General features: G+C 37.7%; 1 protein-coding gene across 1 annotated transcript in view; it reads right to left on the bottom strand.

Moving 5' to 3' along the window:
* ARHGAP21 (Rho GTPase activating protein 21) overlaps positions 1-20593 on the bottom strand; it is a 137790-nt gene that overhangs the window by 72464 nt on the left and 44733 nt on the right. The window contains 2 exon segments of the mRNA XM_086714722.1: positions 4589-4613; positions 4866-5045. Of these exon segments, the coding sequence (XP_086570848.1) occupies positions 4589-4613; positions 4866-5045 (205 nt within the window).

Raw genomic sequence — 20593 nt, 5'->3', positions numbered from 1 at the left:
CTGCCACCACTGCCACTACACTATCTCCCCCTCCTCCTCCACATCATCATCATCATTATCATCATCATCATCATCATCATCATCATCTTCTCATCATCATCATCATCATCATCATCATCATCTTCTCATCATCATCATCATCATCATCATCATCATCATCTTCTCATCATCATCATCATCATCTTCTCTTCCTCCTCCTCCTCCTCAGCAACATCACCATCATCATCTTCATCATCATCTTATCATCATCATCATCATCATCATCATCATCTTCTCTTCCTCCTCCTCCTCCTCCTCAACAACATCAACATCATCATCTCTACTTCCTAAAGTATCTTCAGGACAATATCAGACATCTGTGGATGTTCTAATGAATAGTATTAAAAATTAACAAAAATATGTAACTAATTAGTATATTTGCCTACCTACCAGAGAAACTCAAATTGTTTAAACTGTCAAATACAGTGAAAAATGAATCCCAAGGGGTTTAGTCAATGCACAAGACATCAGCAAAGACCCACGGAACTCACTTAGTGTTGCTACATTTTAGAAATAGTGAAACACTCTTCTAGGACCTACCGGGATACTACTGACCATGGACCTAACCATAAGAAATTCCTCTTATAATGAATTTTCAGGTCCATTTTTTACTGTTATATTATTCTGAGGGAATAGGTTTTCACCTTATGAATGGAAATTAGTGGCATAAAATATGCCCGATTTTCTCAGGTTTTCAGAATTTACCTCTTCATTAAATGGAAGAATGTTTGACCTCTAAGCATAATGGGTACTGTTCAGTGGGCATAAAATGATGAACTGGGCCAATTAGGTTTCATTCTCAGGAACAGGAAGTGTTATGATAAGAGAGGAAGGAAGAAAGAAGATATAATGAGGACTGTACCTTATATACAGATGTCAGCTCATGAGAAAATCAGGTATAATCAAAATTAATTATGAAAGTCATTTCGATCCTCCAGTAAATTCCAAAGTTTGGGTCGTTGTTGTTGTTACTCTTTGCATTTAGTAGCTTCCCAGGTCCCAATTCTGGTGTCTATGGCTACCCAGGTATCCTATCACTCTTGACATTGAATTTGGAAATGCTCTATTGGTTTTTCGGAATTACCACATCTTTCCAGAAGTGGTCTGAGGAAGTTTCTATTTCTTGCCACTAAAAGAGCCTTGGTTAGAAAACTCCAACATAGGCCACAGAGCTCTTTAGTCAGAAACAACTGCAATCGGGGGCCCTGCGTGGCTCAGTTGGTTGGGCATCCAACTCCGGCTCAGGTCATGATCTCACAGTTCATGGGTTCGAGCCCCGCATTGGACTCTGTGCTGACAGCTCAGAGCCTGGAGCCTGCTTCAGATTCTGTGTCTCCCTCTCTCTGCCCTGCCTCCTCTCACTCTGTCTTTCAAAAATGAATAAACGTTAAAAAAAATTTTTTTAATAAAAAAAATTAAAAAAAAGAAACTGCAATCACAAAATACAAATTTTTACTACTGAGAGAATTTATAAAATTCCCAGTTACTTTTTTGTACTATTAATGCTTAAATATACATTTTGATGCCGAAGTAGAAATCCAACAGTTATTCAGGTACCTAACAAAATGACAAACACACTCCTGGACATGTCCCTATAATTAAACTTTGACAGAATTTTTACTCATGGGATAAGTAGAAAAGAAATAACAGTAATTACAAACTTCTAATTATTCTTGTTTTGATTATTTATAAAGATCTTCTCCAGAGATTTAAGGGACAACAGGACAACAAGCAAGACAGCAATTATCAACAACTATCATCAACAAAAAATATTTTTCTACTTTAACGGCCTTTTTCTTGTAAATATTATTTGCATCATAATACAGAAAACAAATCAACAAGAAAAAATAATTTTAAAACACAAGACAGTACACATATATAGGCTCTAAGAAACATACCAGAATGGAAGTTGGGTAAGGAGAATAATCAGAAAGTCAAGTGTCAAGAGATTCCACTAAATTGCCAAAAGGAAAGAACACTAAAACAAAACCTTTCAACTGTTTCACAGAATTTTGGCATTATCACAGGATCTCTTAGGAGTTTGAATAAAATTCTGGCAATTACTTCCTCTCCAGTGATTCTAGGCTTTGACTCGGATCATTACACTGGAGGCTTGGATTCTATTTCATTAAAACAAAATTCACATAAAAAGATTTCGTAATCTCAATATGCTTGAAAGTTTTATCAGCAGATGAAACTGTAAAATAAAAATCGTCATATTCAGTTGAATTAAAAGAAAGAAACTTTATTCTCATAAAATATGTTCTTATGGTTGGTTGATGAGTTGAGTTGAAATGGTATTATGAGGGCTATACTTTCACTAACTAGGCCTCAATGGACTAACTTGTGACCCCACTACCAACTGGGATGATCAGAGCAAACCTAGGCCTGGGGGGCAGAGGAGGCAGAGGACGACTCAGTCAGTCACTCCTTAAACTCCATGGACTTCCCAAATTCACTGCTCGCCAGGGAATCAGAACTGAGTAAAAAGTGATGGTTGCTCTTCTAAGATGTTCAGGGCTTCTAAACTGAGGATATCCCTGACTTTTATGTGAATTCTTTGTCCTTAGGTATTCACAAATATGGAACAAACTTCTTTGTTTTTAACTTTCTCAAGGCAGAGAAATATGACAGAGTAATTTCATATCATATTAATTATACCCTGTTTTATCCACCAATTCTTGACTTTACATAAGTCAGACTGTTTCCTAAAAGACAGCATTATTCTAAATGCTGTGTGTAACAGGCCACCTGAGCACCAGCACATCGTCCTGCGGGACGATGGGAGGACAGAAGACCCACATCCTCTTTCCTCTTGCTGAAGCTGGTTTTGTAAGCTTTCCCTTTCCTCACTAACACCTATTTCTAGCTCATGCCAAGTAACATTTGGAATTCTTCCTGAACCCCAGTGCATGACAGATGGTGACACAAGAGTGGCCCTCCTTGCACAACAGTGATAACTTATGAAGGGTCCTACCTGGCCTTACACTCACAGAATACTTTTGATAATGCTGAAAGAAATTGTTTTCTTCCCCTTTAACCCTTAGCATGACCATTCCAAGACCGCAAATCAGATATGGGTATTACAAAGTTTCATCAACAGGGGAGTGGATAAACAAACGGGTGGATAACCAGTCTGCGGTGTATTCAAACAAACTAATCAGCAACAAATGAAAGAGCAGTGTTAGTATCTATCCGTACCATGCAGTGGAACCTCAAAAATACTACAGCAAGCAAAAGACACAAACGAGTACACGATATGGTATTCCATTTATAAGAAATACTAATCTGCAGTGATGGGAAGCAGATTAGTGGTTGTCTAGGAACAGCAGAGTGCTGTGTAAGGGAACTTTATGGAATGATGGAAAGGTTGTTTGTGTTTTTGTTTTTTTTAATTATTGAAGTATATAGCAATATACAATGTTACATCAGTTTCAGGTGTAAAACATAATGATTCTACAGAAAGGTTCTTTTTGGTATCAGAGCTTGATTGGGATGGTGGTTTCACAAGTTACAGATTTATCGAAATGCACCTTACATGTATAACTGCACACTTAAGATTGGTGCAAACATGACATTCTTGTTAAAAAGGTGTAACTTCAAAGTCATGATAAGAAAACATCAGACAAAGCCAAACTGATGGGCACTGTACAAAATAACGCACTGGTACTCTTCAAAGGTGTTGAGGCCATGAAATACAAGGACAGACTGAGGCGCTGTCACAGACTAGAGAAGACAAAGGGACAAGACAATTGAATGCAATGTGGAATCTCGCATCAGAGAAAAGATGCTGGTAGAAAAACTAGTAAAAAACCAAATAAAGTCTGTAGTTTAATTAACAGTATCAGACCAATGCTAATTTCTTAGTCCTGTTCACTGTACCACGAATGTGTAAGTTGTTGGACATTATGGGAAGCTAAACGAAGGATATACGGAAACTTCTGTACTATTTTAGCAACCTTTATTCTAGCCTAAAATCATCTAGAAATAAAAGTTTTTTAAATAGGCACATTTTATTGTGTGTGACCTTTAACTCATTAGAGTTCATATAAAATTAAAACAAAATGAGTGGACATTAATAAGAAATATCCCCATCCCCGGCCTGATTCTCCTTTTAATAAGCTTATTAAAGATAATGCTTAAGTCAAGAGTAAGATTAACTATGAGAAGACCCCAAGTACTCTCTTTTTCACTATTTGAGTCAATAAATCTACTAGATAAAACACACAGCATTTCTTACCTAAAAAAAATTACTGAATTTAAGAGATTACTAATTAAATAAAAATATCACAATTACTTTCCTCAGAATCATAGATGTTCCCCTGCATAAGCACTAACATATAATTAACAATAAAATCACCACATGTTGAAATCATGCTGAGACAATGGAATCCATAAAACAGTAAAATTATTTCATTTCTAGGGCTCTCCCATCTAAGAGTTATATATATATTTGGACTCGAAAAACTGTATCAGCTCATTTAATATTACTTAAGGAATAGAAAGACATGTAGCAAAACAGAGAAAAATTAAAATTTCTACAGCATACCTCCTCTGTTGCCATTTTCTTCATCCTACAATATAAAAAAAAAAATACCCATATGTGAATAGTTATTTAGAAATTCTAGTAAAATCAAAGCAAGCCTCAATTCAATTCAAAGTGCCCTCCCCAAAACGTGGCAATAACAACCTTATTAACCTCCAGAAGGATGGAGCCTTCATAAGGAAGGCACAAGGGGAGGATGAGAGGAAGATAAGAAGGAGACAGGAACTGCCTTGCATTGTTGTTGTTGTTGTCTTTAACTTACTTTAATTAATGTTCTTACCTTATATGAAAATTGAATTGCAGACTCTGGGGGATAAACAATAAAATGCCTCAATGTAAAACCAAAGCCTTGAGATGTTCTTTTCAACATAACTGTTTTGGGGCCTGGCCAGGAGAATGTTTCATCTTCGGATGGTGATACAGTTTCACTTTGTTCTTTTCCATCTTTACTCTTTGATACCTAAAATAAAAAGACATTTAAAAGTTAACTAGAAAATTCAATAGACTTCCTCACTTGGACAAAAACCATATGTATGAGTGCAGATACAAACCTAAAGGAAAAAGAGGAACCATATTCTTTGTATTACAAATCACGTAGATCATCGTGATTTTTCTAGAGAGGGATGCTATGAAAGGTAATCAGATGTAAGAAAGAACCCTTGGTAAATCTAACAGTTAAAACTGAAAATGCAATAGAAGGTATGAAGCTAACACCATGACCATCCCGTAAAGCACTAAGAAACACAAACTATGAAAGAAGAGACGTGATTCTCTTACTAAGAACACTAAAACTGTTATCAGAGAGTCCAACAGAAATAAAAGATAATTAGAAAATAATAGACAAGACCTTCAAGTCCTGAGCACAAATTCAGTACCCACACAGCTAGTCCTTCCATTACCCTGGCTATCCAGCATTCTGCTCTCTTCTCTTCCACTCTTGGCTTTCATCTGATCATGGCTGAAAACCCTGCGCAATCTCCAATCAAACACCCACTCTTCATTCCCTCCCATCCATGCCTCAGCTCTTCTAAATCTGCCGTCTGGAGCTGCTGCCTCCTACCTCTTCCCTGTCCCTCACCACCTCATGTTCTCACTTCCCTTGTAAGCCAGCTTCAATTCACTCCATTGCCTTTCTCTTCCTTCCTCGAAGTCCTAACCTTGACATAATCTAACCTCGGATAAATAATTAACACTGCCTGCTCTGGGCCTGCACCTATGTGGCCAAACATGAGCGGAGATAGAAAAGAAAGAAAGACAGAAAGAAAGACAGAAAGAAAGACAGAAAGAAAGAAAGAAAGAAAGAAAGAAAGAAAGAAAGAAAGAAAGAAAGAAAGAAGAAAGAAAGAAGAAAGAAAGAAAGAAAGAAAGAAAGAAAGAAAGAAAGAAAGAAAGAAAGAAAGAAATTGAACAAACAAATAAATAAGTATGAAGCTGTTTTCATTTTAAGTTCATAACCTCAAGGGAGCTTTTACTGTTGTCTGCCAATAATAATATAGTTCTGTCCAGTATATTCGAGCTACATGACTATTTTATCCCTTCTCATCCTCACTTGCAGCTAATGACCCTGCATTCTGTCACACTGAAAACCACAGGCCATGAGATGAGACCTTAGTCGCTTGCCACATCTACCCCCCTACAGCTGTGGCCAGCTTCTCCTGCCCTCTTTCTCATCACAATCCTGCTCCGATGGCCCACTCTTCTGGGGTCCCTACCCATGTACCAGACCCCTTTTACTGCTCACAGATGTGATTCCTGTAATTCTCCCCTCTCCTTCACATCATCTATTTTCTTTACTATATTCCCATCAGCATAGACACATTTTGTAGGTTCTTTAATTTTAAAGTAACAACAACAAAATCCTCGAACCACATAGCCCTCTCAAGCTACCACCTTGTTGGCCACCACCACTCTGCCTATCCTGTAGAGCAAAACTCTTTGAAAGTTGACTATAGTTGCTCTCTTGAATTATTTTCCTCCCATTTTCTTTTGAATCCCCTTAAATCAGGCTTTTGCCACCATAATTCCTTGATACTGTCCCGGTCAAGGTTACCAACGGCTTCCACATTGCTAAACTGAGCAGTCAATTCTCAGTTCTTGTCTTAATGTGACTTACCAATGGGTTCAAGAATCACTTCTCCTTCTTGAAAATTTGTCTCCACTTGACTTCCCATACTGATTTTATTCCTAACTCATAGGCTATTTCTTAGTCTCCTTTGTTACTATGTCATCTGCTCAACTTCTGACATTGGGAATATCCAGGGCTCAGTCCATAGACTTTTCTAGTTCTACTCTGTCTTTTGGTGATTTCATCCAGTCTAATGCTTTAAATACCATTTATATATAGACAACCCTTAATTTTTAAATCTAGCCCAGATATCTCCCCAATCTAATAGGTATCTCAAAATTGTGTCTGCATTACTGCTAAGATTTTGTATTAAATTACAATTCCAAGTTCATCTCAACAGTTTGAAATATCACCTTTATTGGGGCACCTGGGTGGCTCAGTTGGTTAAGCATCCGACTCTTGATTTCAGCTCAGGTCATGATCTCATGGTTCCTGAGTTCAAGCCCTGCATTGGGCTCTGCACTCACAGCACAGAGCCTGCTTGGGATTCTCTCTCTCCGTCTCTCTCTGACCCTCCCCATTTGTTCTCTCTCTCTCTCTCTCTCTCTCAAAATAAATAAATAAACTTAAAAAAAAATGCCACCTTTGTCAAATGGCAAATACTTGAACATGCTTCATTTTATTATATTTTTATTATGTTTCACTAGTGAATCTACCTATTCCTTCAGAATGACTTGCTTCATATAAAGGTGTTAAAACTTAAAACTTAAAAAATGTCCTGAAATTAATTTTTGCATGATAAAAAATTTATTACACTACAAAGAAAATAAATCCAAGAGACTTCTAAATCCTTAATATTTTCATCACACAGTCAATATTTGGGCTGTTAGTAGTTAGCTATTCATCAATTTCATTTTCTCTTCTTCCTGGAAAGATAACTAGATAGTAACATTCTCCAGGCAAACTTGCCATAAGAGCAGCTGTGACCAAATTCTAGTCAATGGAATTCTAGTCAGTGGAATGTGAATGAAAATAATATGCAATATACAAAAATCAGTTGTATTTCTACATACTTACAATAAGCATTGGTAACTGAAAAAACTTTTAAAATACTGCTCAAAATATGAAATACTTAAGGACAAATCTGACAAAAGATTTGCAAGACTTATTAACTGAAAATCCAAAACACTGCCGAGAGATTTCAAGCATATCTAAATAAAATGGAGAGATATACCATGTTCATGGATCAGAAGACTAAGTATTCTTAAAATGTCAACTCTCCCCAAATTGATCTAGAAATGAGATCACAATAAAAATCCAGGAGATTTCTGTTTAGAAGTTAACATACCGTCTCTAAAATTCACTTTAAAATGAGAAGAATCCAAACAGCTAAAACAAATTTGAAAAAGAACAAAATTGGTGTACTTACAGAACAAGAATTCAAGGCTTATCATAAAGCTACAATAATCAAGACTGAAATCATCTATGGAGACTTTGTGCACCTGAAGCTAATTTATCATAAATGCATTTTAGTTTATCCTCCCTTCTGGGACTTTGCTAGAAAGAGGGAGTAAGAGCAAACATCAACATGGGGGAATCAAGCTGAGTCTCAAGTAACTGCAAAAGTGATCATACAATTAGGTAAAGTTTGCAGGATAAAGGTTATTATTCTGGGCTTAATCACCTAAATAGTTTAGTCAAGATTTAAGCAGTGACTAGATCCTCCTTTTGTGATCCAAATGAAAGAATCATTTTATACATGCACATAAGCAATCCCCCATTTATTCAGTAAATCAATACTGAGAACCTACTGTGTATCTAACACTGTTCCACCCAGTTAGGATACAAGGGTAAATAAAATATACATAATTTATTTTGTTTTCTAAATTAAGCTTCTAATTTTAAGATAATTATAGGTTCACATGCATTTGTAAGAAATAACACCAAGGGATCTCCTTAATCTTTATGCAATTTCCCTCAACATCAACATCCTGGAAAACTATAGTACATATCACAACCAGGATAATGACATGGATAGCATCCATTCATCATATTCAGAGCAATTTTACTTGTATCCTGTTTATGTTTAGCTCTGTGCAGTTTTATTGCATGTGTACAATTGTATATTCACCACCAGTCAAGATACAGAACAGTGCTTTTACCACAGGATCTCTCCTGTGGTCCTTTCATAACCACATCCACCCTCTCCCTTCGCCCCTCACCCAGCCCCTAACTCTAGGGAACCACTACTCTGTTCTGTATTTCTATCATTCAACAATGTTATATAAATGGAATCATGCAGTCAGTAAACTTCTGGGATTGCCTTTTTTCACTCAGCCTAATTCTCTGCAGAATCACCCAAGTTGTTGCATGTGTCAACAGCTCATCTCTTTCATTGCTAAATAGTACTCCACGGTATGGATACACCACAGTTTGTTTGAAGGACATCTTGGTTGTTTCTAATTTGGGGCTATTATGAATAAATATATTACAAATATTTGTACACAGGTTTTGTGTGAACATAATTTCCATTTCTCTGGAATAAATGTCCAAGAGCATAATTGCTGGGTTATATGGTAACTGCATCTTTAGTTTTGTAAGAAACTGCCAAACTATTTTCCACAGTGAATATACAATTTTAGGTTCCCAGGATGTATGATGTATGAGTGATCCAATTTCTTTGCTTCCTCGACAGCATTTGGTACTGTCATTATTTTTTATTTTAGCCATTGTTATAGGTGTGTAGTGATAGGTACTGTGATTATACTTTGCGTTTCCCTAATGGCTAATAATAAACATCTATTCATGTGTTGCCATCTTATTATATAATTGTAAAGCACAAAAGACTCTTCAAGACTTAAGATTAATAAATCCTTTCATGTTACACATGAGGAAACTGAGGCCCAAATTGGTTATGCAATTTATCTGAGATTACTGCTGGCTAGTGTCAGGGCAAGAATTAAAATCATGGCTTCCTGAATCTAAAGCTAGAATATCTCCCCTATGTCATATTACGTTTCTTCTCTTTTATTCTGTAGTCTGCACAGATTCTTCTCCTCAATAGCTCTTTGATCTAATTATATTTTTAAATTTCACTTCCCTGCAGGACTACAATTTTACCACTTTGAAAACTGTCCATGTCTTAAATTTATCTTGAGTGAAGTATTATGACTTGGCCCCCTGAACTTCCAAATATATTCAAGTTTTCTTTACTTTTCCTTTGAATATAGAGATAACCCTCTTGCATTATGAGTTCATGTTTCAAGTTTCTTAACTAAGCCTGCTATGTCTTATTCTACTGACTTCTTCACAAAAATGGAGAGGATGGGATGAAGAAGAGTAAGGAATTTCTTTTTTGATCCTGAAAACTTTTAAAGATTTTTTAATGCAACACAGCTCAATTGTTTCTATTATTTCACCTTCCCAGAACATCACACTAAATCCTCTCCAGCCTCCTACCTTTTCCCGACAGGACAGAAGGGAGGGTTATACTTCTTTCCACATAGAAAGAGAAGATGAAAAGAAATACACATATGGGCCTTCTCTACTCCTTTTCTACTTACCCACAGAGCCATTTGATGTGATGACTTTATCAGAAGGGCAAACCACAGGCACACGGTGAAGGGCACAGCAGTTACAGAATCCTCCACTTAAGAAGACCCCTAAGGCATGTCCCTCGCCACACGTCTCACCTCCCCACCATGAGCATCAAGTCACGTACTAGCAGCATCAGGGTGCAAGAGGTAACCAAGAGACTAGAACAATGGCAGTTAAATTTCTGTGGATTAAGGACTGTCATTTGATCCCCTTAAAAGACTTCATAACAAGGTCACTCGATTGAATAAATAATGGCTCAAGGTTAAAAGAAACCAAAATAAAGGACGAAAACTAACTGCATAAAACCCAGACATAACAATTAGACAAAGCAACCCAAAGGAGTGAAAGAAGGTATAAGAGGAAAACAATCATATAACAATAAAGGAAATTAAAACCTCATGGATGAGAATACAAATTGGCATGACGGAACTTTTTAGGATAATAGAAATGTTCTAAAAGTAGGTTGTGATCAAAGTTCCACAACTGTATAAATTTAGTACGAACCACTGAAATGCAAACTGACAGTAGCAGGTGAATTTTATAGCATGTAAATTATACTTCAATGAAGATATTTAAAAAAAAAAAACATTCACATAGGTAAAAAGGACAAAGTCTAAATGTTATCCTGAGCTGTCATGAAAGTAAACACAAGAGTTACAAAAGAATGCTTATGCACACAATAAATATATGACCCCTCAGCTATCTTTTGTAACTACTTGTACTTTAAGTAGAATCTGGATAGCTTCCTAGAAGTTTCCAGGAAGCAGGCTGTGTTCAGCTTAAAAAATTCTAATATTAATTCTATCATATACCTAAGATTATGAGTCCTACTCCTACTTTGAAAATATTTTAGTTTATCTTACCACTGACAATGTTATCAGTTTCCTAAAGTAAGATTTTTCTTATTTTAGGGCCAGGCTTTTTTTTTTTTTTTTTTTTTTTTTTGAGAGAGAGAGAGAGAGAGAGAGCAGACATGGGTGTGTGCACAAGCAGGGGAGGGGCACAGGGAGAGGGCAAGAGAGAATCTCACTCAAGCAGGCTCCACACTCAACACTGAGCCTGACACAGGGCTTGATCTCAGGACGCGGAGATCATGACCTGAGCTGAAATCAAGAGTCAGAGGCTTAATTGACTAAGCCACCCAGGCTACCCATAGGCCAGACTTCAAACTGATAACACGTCCTTTTTTTTTTTTAATGTTTTTATTTATTTATTTTATTATTATTATTTTTTTTAATTTTATTTTTGAGACAGAGAAAGACAGAGCATGAACAGGGGAGGGGCAGAGAGAGAGGGAGACACAGAATTTGAAACAGGTTCCAGGCTCTGAGCTGTCAGCACAGAGCCCGACGCGGGGCTCGAACTCACAGACCATGAGATCATGACCTGAGCCGAAGTCGGACGCTCAACTGACTGAGCCACCCAGGCACCCCTGTTTTTATTTATTTTATTTATTTTTGAGAGAGAGAGAGAGAGAGAGAGAGAGAGAGAGAGAGAGAACACAAGTTGGGGGAGGGGCAGAGAGAGAGGGAGACAGAATCTGAAGCAGGCTCCAGGCCCTGAGCTGTCAGCACAGAGCCTGATGCAGGGCTTGAACTTATGAACTGCAAGATCATGACCTGAGCCAAAGTTGGATGCTTAACCTACTGAGCCACTGGGTGCCCCGATACAACACCCTTTTAAGATGTTTCTCCTTTATAGTTTTGAAATGTTACCACAGGTAAGGCTGTCGTCTGGCTGGATTTTTTTCTTTGATAACCCAAGGAGATGGGATTGCACAGAGGGGACTGAGCATGGACTCGAGCCAGTCTACCTGGGCCTGGGTCCTTGGTTCCACAGCTGTGGACCTTGGACAAGTTCCTTAACGCATCTGTGCCTCAGTTCCACATCTTTACTATGAGGATAATACCAGTGCATACTTCACATCCTTATGGGATTAAAAGAGTTAAAGTCTGTAAAGTGCTTAAAACAGTAAATCATGGGGCGCCTGGGTGGCTGAGTCAATTAAGCATCCAACTCTTTTTTTTTTTAATAAGGTGAACTATTTTATTTTATTTTTTAATTTATTTTTTAATGTTTATTTTTGAGGCAGAGGGAGACACAGTGTGAGCAGGGGAGGGGCAGAGAGAGAGGGAGACACAGAATCCGAAGCAGGCTACAGGCTCCGAGCTGTCAGCACAGAGCCTGATGCGGGGCTCGAACTCACGAACTATGAGATCATGACCTGAGCTGAAGTCGGACGCTTAACTGACTGAGCCACCCAGGCGCCCCTTAAGTGTCCAACTCTTGATCTCTGCACAGGTCGTGAGCTCACCATTTGTGAGATGGAGCCCCACATGGAACTCTGTGCTAACAGGGCACAGCCTGCTTGAGATACTGCCTCCCTCTGCCCCTCCCCCATCCCCACTTGTTCACTCCCTCTCTCTGCCCCTGTCGTGCTTGCTCTCTCTCTCTCTCTCTCTCAAAATAAATAAATAAACACAACAATTAAAAAAAAAAAGAACTGGAAAACAATGTTAAAACAAAACCAAAAAAAAAAAAAAAAAAAACAGTAAATCACACATACTAAGCACTAGTTAACTGTTCTTTTTTTTTTTTTTTAATTTTTTTTTTCAACATTTATTTATTTTTGGGACAGAGAGAGACAGAGCATGAACGGGGGAGGGGCAGAGAGAGAGGGAGACACAGAATCGGAAACAGGCTCCAGGCTCTGAGCCATCAGCCCAGAGCCCGACGCGGGGCTCGAACTCACGGACCGCGAGATCGTGACCTGGCTGAAGTCGGACGCTCAACCGACTGCGCCACCCAGGCGCCCCTAGTTAACTGTTCTTTAAAAAACCCAGAAGTCACCAATAAATAATGGCTTCTTTCAAAAAGGTATCATGAGGGGCGCCCCTAGTTAACTGTTCTTTAAAAAACCCAGAAGTCACCAATAAATAATGGCTTCTTTCAAAAAGGTATCATGAGGGGCGCCCCTAGTTAACTGTTCTTTAAAAAACCCAGAAGTCACCAATAAATAATGGCTTCTTTCAAAAAGGTATCATGAGGGGCGCCTGGGTGGCGCAGTCGGTTGAGCGTCCGACTTCAGCCAGGTCACGATCTCGCGGTCCTGTGAGTTCGAGCCCCGCGTCGGGCTCTGGGCTGATGGCTCAGAGCCTGGAGCCTGTTTCCGATTCTGTGTCTCCCTCTCTCTCTGCCCCTCGCCCGTTCATGCTCTGTCTCTCTCTGTCCCAAAAATAAATAAATGTTGAAAAAAAAAAACAAAAAGGTATCATGAAAACCGTTTTCAGATACTCAGATGAACCATAAACCACAGTGTTGTCTGAAGGGAAAAGAAAAATCTGGATTCTCCATTAAAGTTTCTACTAGATTTTTACAGACATCATAGCAAGTCTGATGGAGACCTGGGTTCATGGTGATTGAGTAACCCGTCAAAACCAACCAGCTAGTAGGTGATAGAACTTACTCTTTAGCTTCTGTGTCATGAGTAGAAAGGAAATGACAACCATCATTTAGATATTGCTTATCTTTAAAGTACTTCCTCCATAGTTGTAATGCCACAGAGAGGTTAATCTTACAGCAAATTATTCCTCATATATTAGGTTTCCTTGGTGTGGCATTTCTCTGCAAAATTTTTCAACATATGTGGAAACATGATGTTTTGCAGGGTTTGTCTGTTTAAAGTCCAATTTAAATTCCAAGTTCAAGCTAAAACACACTTGAATAAAGTTTTTTTATATGCTAAGTATGCTTGCTAACCCTTGACTTGCAGCTTCTGTTTCTAGAGTCTCCTAAAGATGTATCTAGATGTGTTTTTCCAAGGATTCTAGTTCTCAGTAGGTATTTTAATATTTAAGAGATGAAAAATGATGAGCAAAGAAACTGAAAAATCTAGATGACTTTAGTCTAAAATATTTCAAATTAAATACCTGGACTTAATTTTTAAAATGTAACTCTTAATTTTTACATTAATTATTTCCTTGCAAATTCCTATAATATCTTTTATCTAGGTTGACTGTTGACATAGGTCCTTTCTGCTGCTATTCCTATATGCTATGATTTACAATTATTTTGAATCAGTATTTTTTTATGTGATTTCCTTTCCTATTCAGAGTTCTGGTTTTAAATGTAATTTTTACATAAATGCACTTTTCTCCCTTCTGTCTCTTTCTCTCTGATTTTCAGATCCCAATATTTCAAAGACACAAGTTCTTAATTCCTCAATTTTACAACTTCACCCTCATAAAAGATAGGTATTTTAAAATTTGTGGTAAATTTAAAAATTGGGAAGATTATTGTGAAATTTCGAGAAATTTTAATGTTTTTTAAACTATTATGACTTTGAAAAGTTTATCTTTTTATCTGTTTTTTTTTTTTTTAAGAGAAAGAGAGTAGGGGAGGGGCACAGAGAGAGACACAGAGAGAGAGAATCCCAAGCAGGCTCCACGCCATCAGCACGGAGCATGATGCAGGGCTCGATCTCACATAACGTGAGATCATGACCTGAACCAAAATCAAGAGTCAAGCTTAACCAATTGAGCCACCCAGTGCCCCGAAAAGTTATTTCGAATTTACTTATGACCCATATAACCTGGTAATATTAGCAGGCTCATAAGATGACAAGATGGTAAAAGTCAGAATGTACTTCTCTTCACAACCATTCAGCCCCATTTCCTGGGCATATTCTCTGAGTTGTGTTATCAGTTGGTGGTGACAGGTTTAGATGACACCTACTTAATTCTCTCCCTCGGTCCTCTTGTGACTAATAATAAATGTCTTCATGATAACAGGGGAAAGTCTGAGTTTGTCTGCTAAAATAGCGACCTCACTTTCAAAATAATGCCTGGAACGAGAATCCTCATGAGTCCTCTGGCACATGTAAACCTTCCCTTACAGTTTTAAGGAGTTCCTCCTTACTAATCTGGTTCCGGAAGCAGGTATGACTGAATCTAACTGGCATATTTTCTGCATTCATTTTTTTCTTCCTTAACAGCCTCTGGCATCACCTTCTAATTCTGTTACTTAAAAAATTCATTAAAGCAAGGTAGGCTGGGGAATGTGACTAAACTATTTGCCAGAAAGAGGAGGAAAGGGATTGATGAACAGCTGCCCCATCTCTGATGCGGTTCACTGATTTTCACCGGTATATAAAATTCCATTGTGAATATACCACATCTTATTTATCTTTTATCCTATAAAAGGAAACAGGCCTTTTTCCAGTTATTTTGCAATTACAATTTAAAAAAAAAAAAGGCCTCAGAGCACTTGGGTGTCTCAGTCAGTTGAGCGACTTTGGCTCAGGTCATGATCTCACGGTTTGTGAGTTTGAGTCCCACGTCCAGCTCTGTGCTGACAGCTGGGAGCCTGAAGCCTGCTTCAGATTGTGTGTCTCCCTCTCTCTCTGCCCCTCCCCCGCTCATGCTCTGTCTCTGTCTCAGAAATAAACAAACATTAAAAAAAAATTTTTTTTTTTAAGCCTCTAAGAACATCTCCCCATTGGAAGGACATCCTTTATACCATAGTTTCTTTAAAGTATTTACATAGGGAGTGCCTGGGTGGCTCAGTAGGTTGAGCAACCAACTCTTGATTTCGGTTCAGGTCATGATCTCAGGGCTGGTGCGACTGAGCCCCACCCCGGGCTCTGTGCTGACAGCATGAAGCCTGCCTGGCATTCTCTCTCCCTCTCTCTCTGCCCCTCCCCTACTAGCTCACACACAAGCACACAAACACATGCTCACTCTTTCTGTCTCAGAATAAATAAAAACTTTAAAAAAATAAAATAAAGTATTTACATTGGATTTACCTACTTTCTTTAAGGCATTTACATAGGTTTATATACTATTTAGATGGTTTCCTTATGGTATTTACCTGTATGGGATATGCCTTTACAATTTAATGCCAGAAGATGGCTTGCTAATATAGTAAATTTCAATGTGTAATTCAGAAATCTGATCTGGACTATGGCCATAAGCAGACACTACCATAGTTTATCCCTATCATCCTACTTTACCGAGAGGGACATACGGTTTAGGAGACCATCTCTCTTTGAACACACAGACTTTTCTCAATATTTTCACCTCAGTTTCACTCATACTGCCTTAGTGCTATCTCTGGAAATATTTAAAACTCATTTCTCATTTAAAAAAATCATTTATGGCTTTGGTTTTAGAGAAAAAGAAATCAAATGAAAAATATTTTTATATTTTGCATGTGCTGTACACACTGCACGGTTGTTTCCTGAACAACTGAGTGCCTAAATTCCACTTCATATAAGAGAGAGATATTTCTACTTCAAGATGCATAATTATACCAAAAATTCTTCCGATATTAACTACAAGCAAATATGAGCATAAGTGATGCTAAAAGTTCAGCTAGCGTCCAGTGAGCATCGCCCATGTGTTGTCAGTGTCACCATATTTAAGTGGTATTACAACTTTGAGACACATGGATTTCCATTTTTTTCAAAACGAAGCTCAGAGAAGTATAGTGACTTTCCCACAGTCCTAAAACATAAAACTCCAATTGTAGAAACCTTTTCTCTAAAAAGCAGCTCTCTATCCAAAAATGTAAAAGAACTCAATCTGATTCTCCTTAAAATACTCGTGACTTATAAACAATATTTCATTTTTAAAATAGTTCATCAATCCATTTATTAAGGGCAAATACAACTAAATACACATTCAACTAACTCAAGTATTTATTTAATCTAATAAATTTGTCCTCTTAGATTGCAAGACATACTTAAATCCATACAGAAGACTCCACACAGAAGAATGATCTCCTATAGACTTCAAACACTTTCTTTTTAATAAGGCCTTATATAATTTAGATTTTACAGAAACCAAAATTCCAAACTAACTACCCACGAAAAACGAAATGTCACAGAAATTTATCAGCTTGATTGTCGAACGCCTTCTGAGCATACTAGGAACGGATTTGCATGAAATGATGACTATTAACTGGAATGCCAAAGTTATTTAAATCTGCTTTACATAAACGTATTTATTTATGTATTCATATTTGGCTGAAGGGACGCAGAATGATGTACTTCTCCCACAAACCATGCAGCAGTACTCTATTAATAAGTATTAAAATTTCTGCTTAATTGCTTTTTCCTTTCCTGAGTTTTAATAAATATGGAACTTCCTAAAGGCAGGAAAGAGCCAAAGAATGGAAAGAAATAAAGCATTTGTTAAATGTATATTTATTTATTTATTTATTTATTTACTTACTTATTTATTTTTAACGTTTATTTTTGAGACAGAGAGAGACACACAGCATGAACGGGGGAGGGGCAGAGAGAGAGGGAGACACAGAATCGGAAGCAGGCTCCAGGCTCTGAGCCATCAGCCCAGAGCCCGACGCGGGGCTCGAACTCACGGACCGTGAGATCGTGACCTGAGCTGAAGACGGACGCTCAACCGACTGAGCCACCCAGGCGCCCCTAAATGTATATTTAAAAGAGTACAGTGGTAGTCACATTTAGCAAAGACCCAAACAACAAAACAAGAGCATTATATCATGCAAATATTCACAGTTTAATACAATTTATACAAGGACAAGCATTTTGCCCACAGCATCAAAGTCTATCAGGCTCTACTGAGAATTTATAATCTATTACCTTTTAAATCTATCTACCAAAATCAAGGAACATAGTTTTAGTTACATTCCTCCTTTGCTGCTGTCTTGCCAGAAAATATCTGCTAATCATAAAGATGCAATGACAGAATTGATCATTTAGTACAACATACCTCTCTCTTTTCCCAATATAGTATTATACTGCTAGAATTTTCTTCTTAAACATGAAATTAATCAGTTCCTAAATTCTCATTTCATGAGATTTTCAAATCATAAAGGAAAGATACTCAACTTCCAAAATACTTTTCTCCTAAGGATTTTTGAAGGGAATTACTTAACTGATTCTTTCTAGATAGAGAAGGACATGGAAGAAAAAATAGTACACTAAAATTAATCAGAGAAAGAAAGAAAGAAAGAAAGAAAGAAAGAAAGAAAGAAAGAAAAGAAAAGAAAAGAAAAGAAAAGAAAAGAAAAGAAAAGAAAAGAAAAGAAAGAAGAAAAGAAAAAAGAAAAGAAGGATGGAAGGACTGGGGAGGGAGGGAGGAAGGCAAAAACGTGGTCCCATGGTGTTACAGAAAATGGAATCAAATGAAAATTCTCATACACTTGTACCTGGGAGCATACTCTTTCTGTAAACCTCTTGGCAATATTTATCAAGAGACTTAAATTTTATACCTTTTAACCTAATAAGTAGCAAAGTAGTAAGAGATGAGGGCAAAGATTCATATTCTAAGATGTTCATTCCAAGGTATTATAAACGCAAATTGGAAACTAAAGGTCCAATAACAGCAACAGAAAGGAATAAATAAAATCATGATATAGCTACTGAAGTCATGATTGTGAAAAAATGGTTAATGGCATGGTAAATGGCATGCCCAAACACAATGCTAAGGAAAAAAGTAAAATATAAAAGTCAGAGTATGATAAAAAGTATTTTTTTAACGTTTACTTATTTTTGAGAGAGTGAGAGAGACAGATCGTGAGCAGGGGAGGGGCAGAGAGAGCTGGAAACACAGAATCCGAAGCAGGCTCCAGGCTCTGAGGCGTCAGCACAGAGCCCAACGCAGGGTTCGAACTCATGAGCTGTGAGATCATGACCTGCGCCAAAGTCGGACTCTAAACCAACTAAGCCACCCAGGCGCTCCTATAAAAATTATTTTAAACACACACACACACACACACACACACACACACACACACACACACACACTTTGGAATCAAAGGCCAGATTTCTCTTTTTTCTAAATAACTCCTAGATTTTCTACAATGAACATGCTTGCAAGCACTAATAACTTTGCCCATCTGCCTTCAATGTTGTGTAGCATATTCCTTGCTGACAGGTTGTATTCTGAAAATTCCGTCTGTGCTGAATGGTCCACTGCCTTCTCAGTGCCAGAGTTCCTTACAGCAGAATTCCCCAACCACTGTACTGCAACAGAGTACTCCAACTCCAGCAGAATTCCCCAACCAGTACTTTGAAGCAGTTTCTCAGGTCCTTTACCCGACAGAACATCCTTACCGTACAACATATCCTACCGTGGTATAACTACTTGTTTATACCTTTGTCTTTTTAATCACAGAGCAGCTTCCTGAGGAGCAGGTCTATGTCTTATTCCAGTGCCCAACAAAAACCTGACAGAAAGTAGTACATGAAAAGCAAATTAAACTTAAATGAATTAAATGAGCAGAGTTTAAGAAAAAAAAGGATAATACAGGGGCACCGGGGTGGCTCAATGTCCAACTCTTGACTTCAGCTCAGGTCATGATCCCAGGGTCGTGGGATGGAGCCCTGTGTTGGGCATGGAGCCTGCTTAAGATTCTCTCTCTCTTGCTCTGCCCCTCTCCCCGTTCATGTTCTCTCTCTCTAAAATAAAAAAAAAATAATTTAGGGGCGCCTGGGTGGCTCAGTCGGTTGAGCGTCCAACTTCAGCTCAGGTCATGATCTCACGGTTCGTGAGTTCGAGCCCCGCGTCAGGCTCAGGGCTGATGGCTCAGAGCCTGGAGCCTGCTTCTGATTCTGTGTCTCCCTCTCTCTCTCTGCCCCTCCCCCATTCATGCTCTGTCTCTCTCTGTCTCAAAAATAAATATTAAAAAAAATAATAATAATAATTTAAAAAAATAAATTTAAAAAAGGATAATATAAAACGATTAATTTAAAATCTTGTGGAATTATTCTGTTTACTCTTTCCCCCATTTTTCTCAATTGAGACAGTAAATGTATATAGCTCTATTTCCTATCAAACAAAGATAGAGAAATAGCCATAAACTCAAATACAGATGTCTATTTTTACACGTATTTTCTTATAAAGAAGCTTTATTACATGAGTTATTTTCAGAAGCTACTTATTTTCTGATATGAATAAAATCTTGTTGACTCTGAATCAGAGAACAGATTTTATTTTTAGGTTAAAAACAATTATATCCCTACCCTTTGGGCAGACAGGAATCTCCAATTTCAGCTTAAACTTCAGTTCATTTTAGCTACCAACGAATAATGCAGTCCCCTCTGAGCAGACACAAGTAACTCTGAGCATACACACGGGATAGAGAAGACATATGTAGAGAACATCAGGCCCATATCATGTGGTTTCGCTATTTTGTTTGAAGCACTGTAATGATCTACAAAGTCAGGGACTGGTTAAACGAACATACAAATAAATTTTCCAAATCTAATTTAATTTATGATTATCAATGACCCTATACTGGCAACCAAGGTTAGCAGCTGACTCAATTTCATTGGACTGAACTGTAGAGACTACATAATTTCA

The sequence above is a fragment of the Puma concolor genome, chromosome B4 (assembly GCF_028749965.1).
Source record: "Puma concolor isolate L17-30 chromosome B4, mPumCon1.1.hap2, whole genome shotgun sequence".
NCBI lineage: Eukaryota > Metazoa > Chordata > Mammalia > Carnivora > Felidae > Puma > Puma concolor.
Note: the sequence above shows the minus strand (reverse complement) of the source record. Positions and strands in the feature narration are given on the sequence as shown.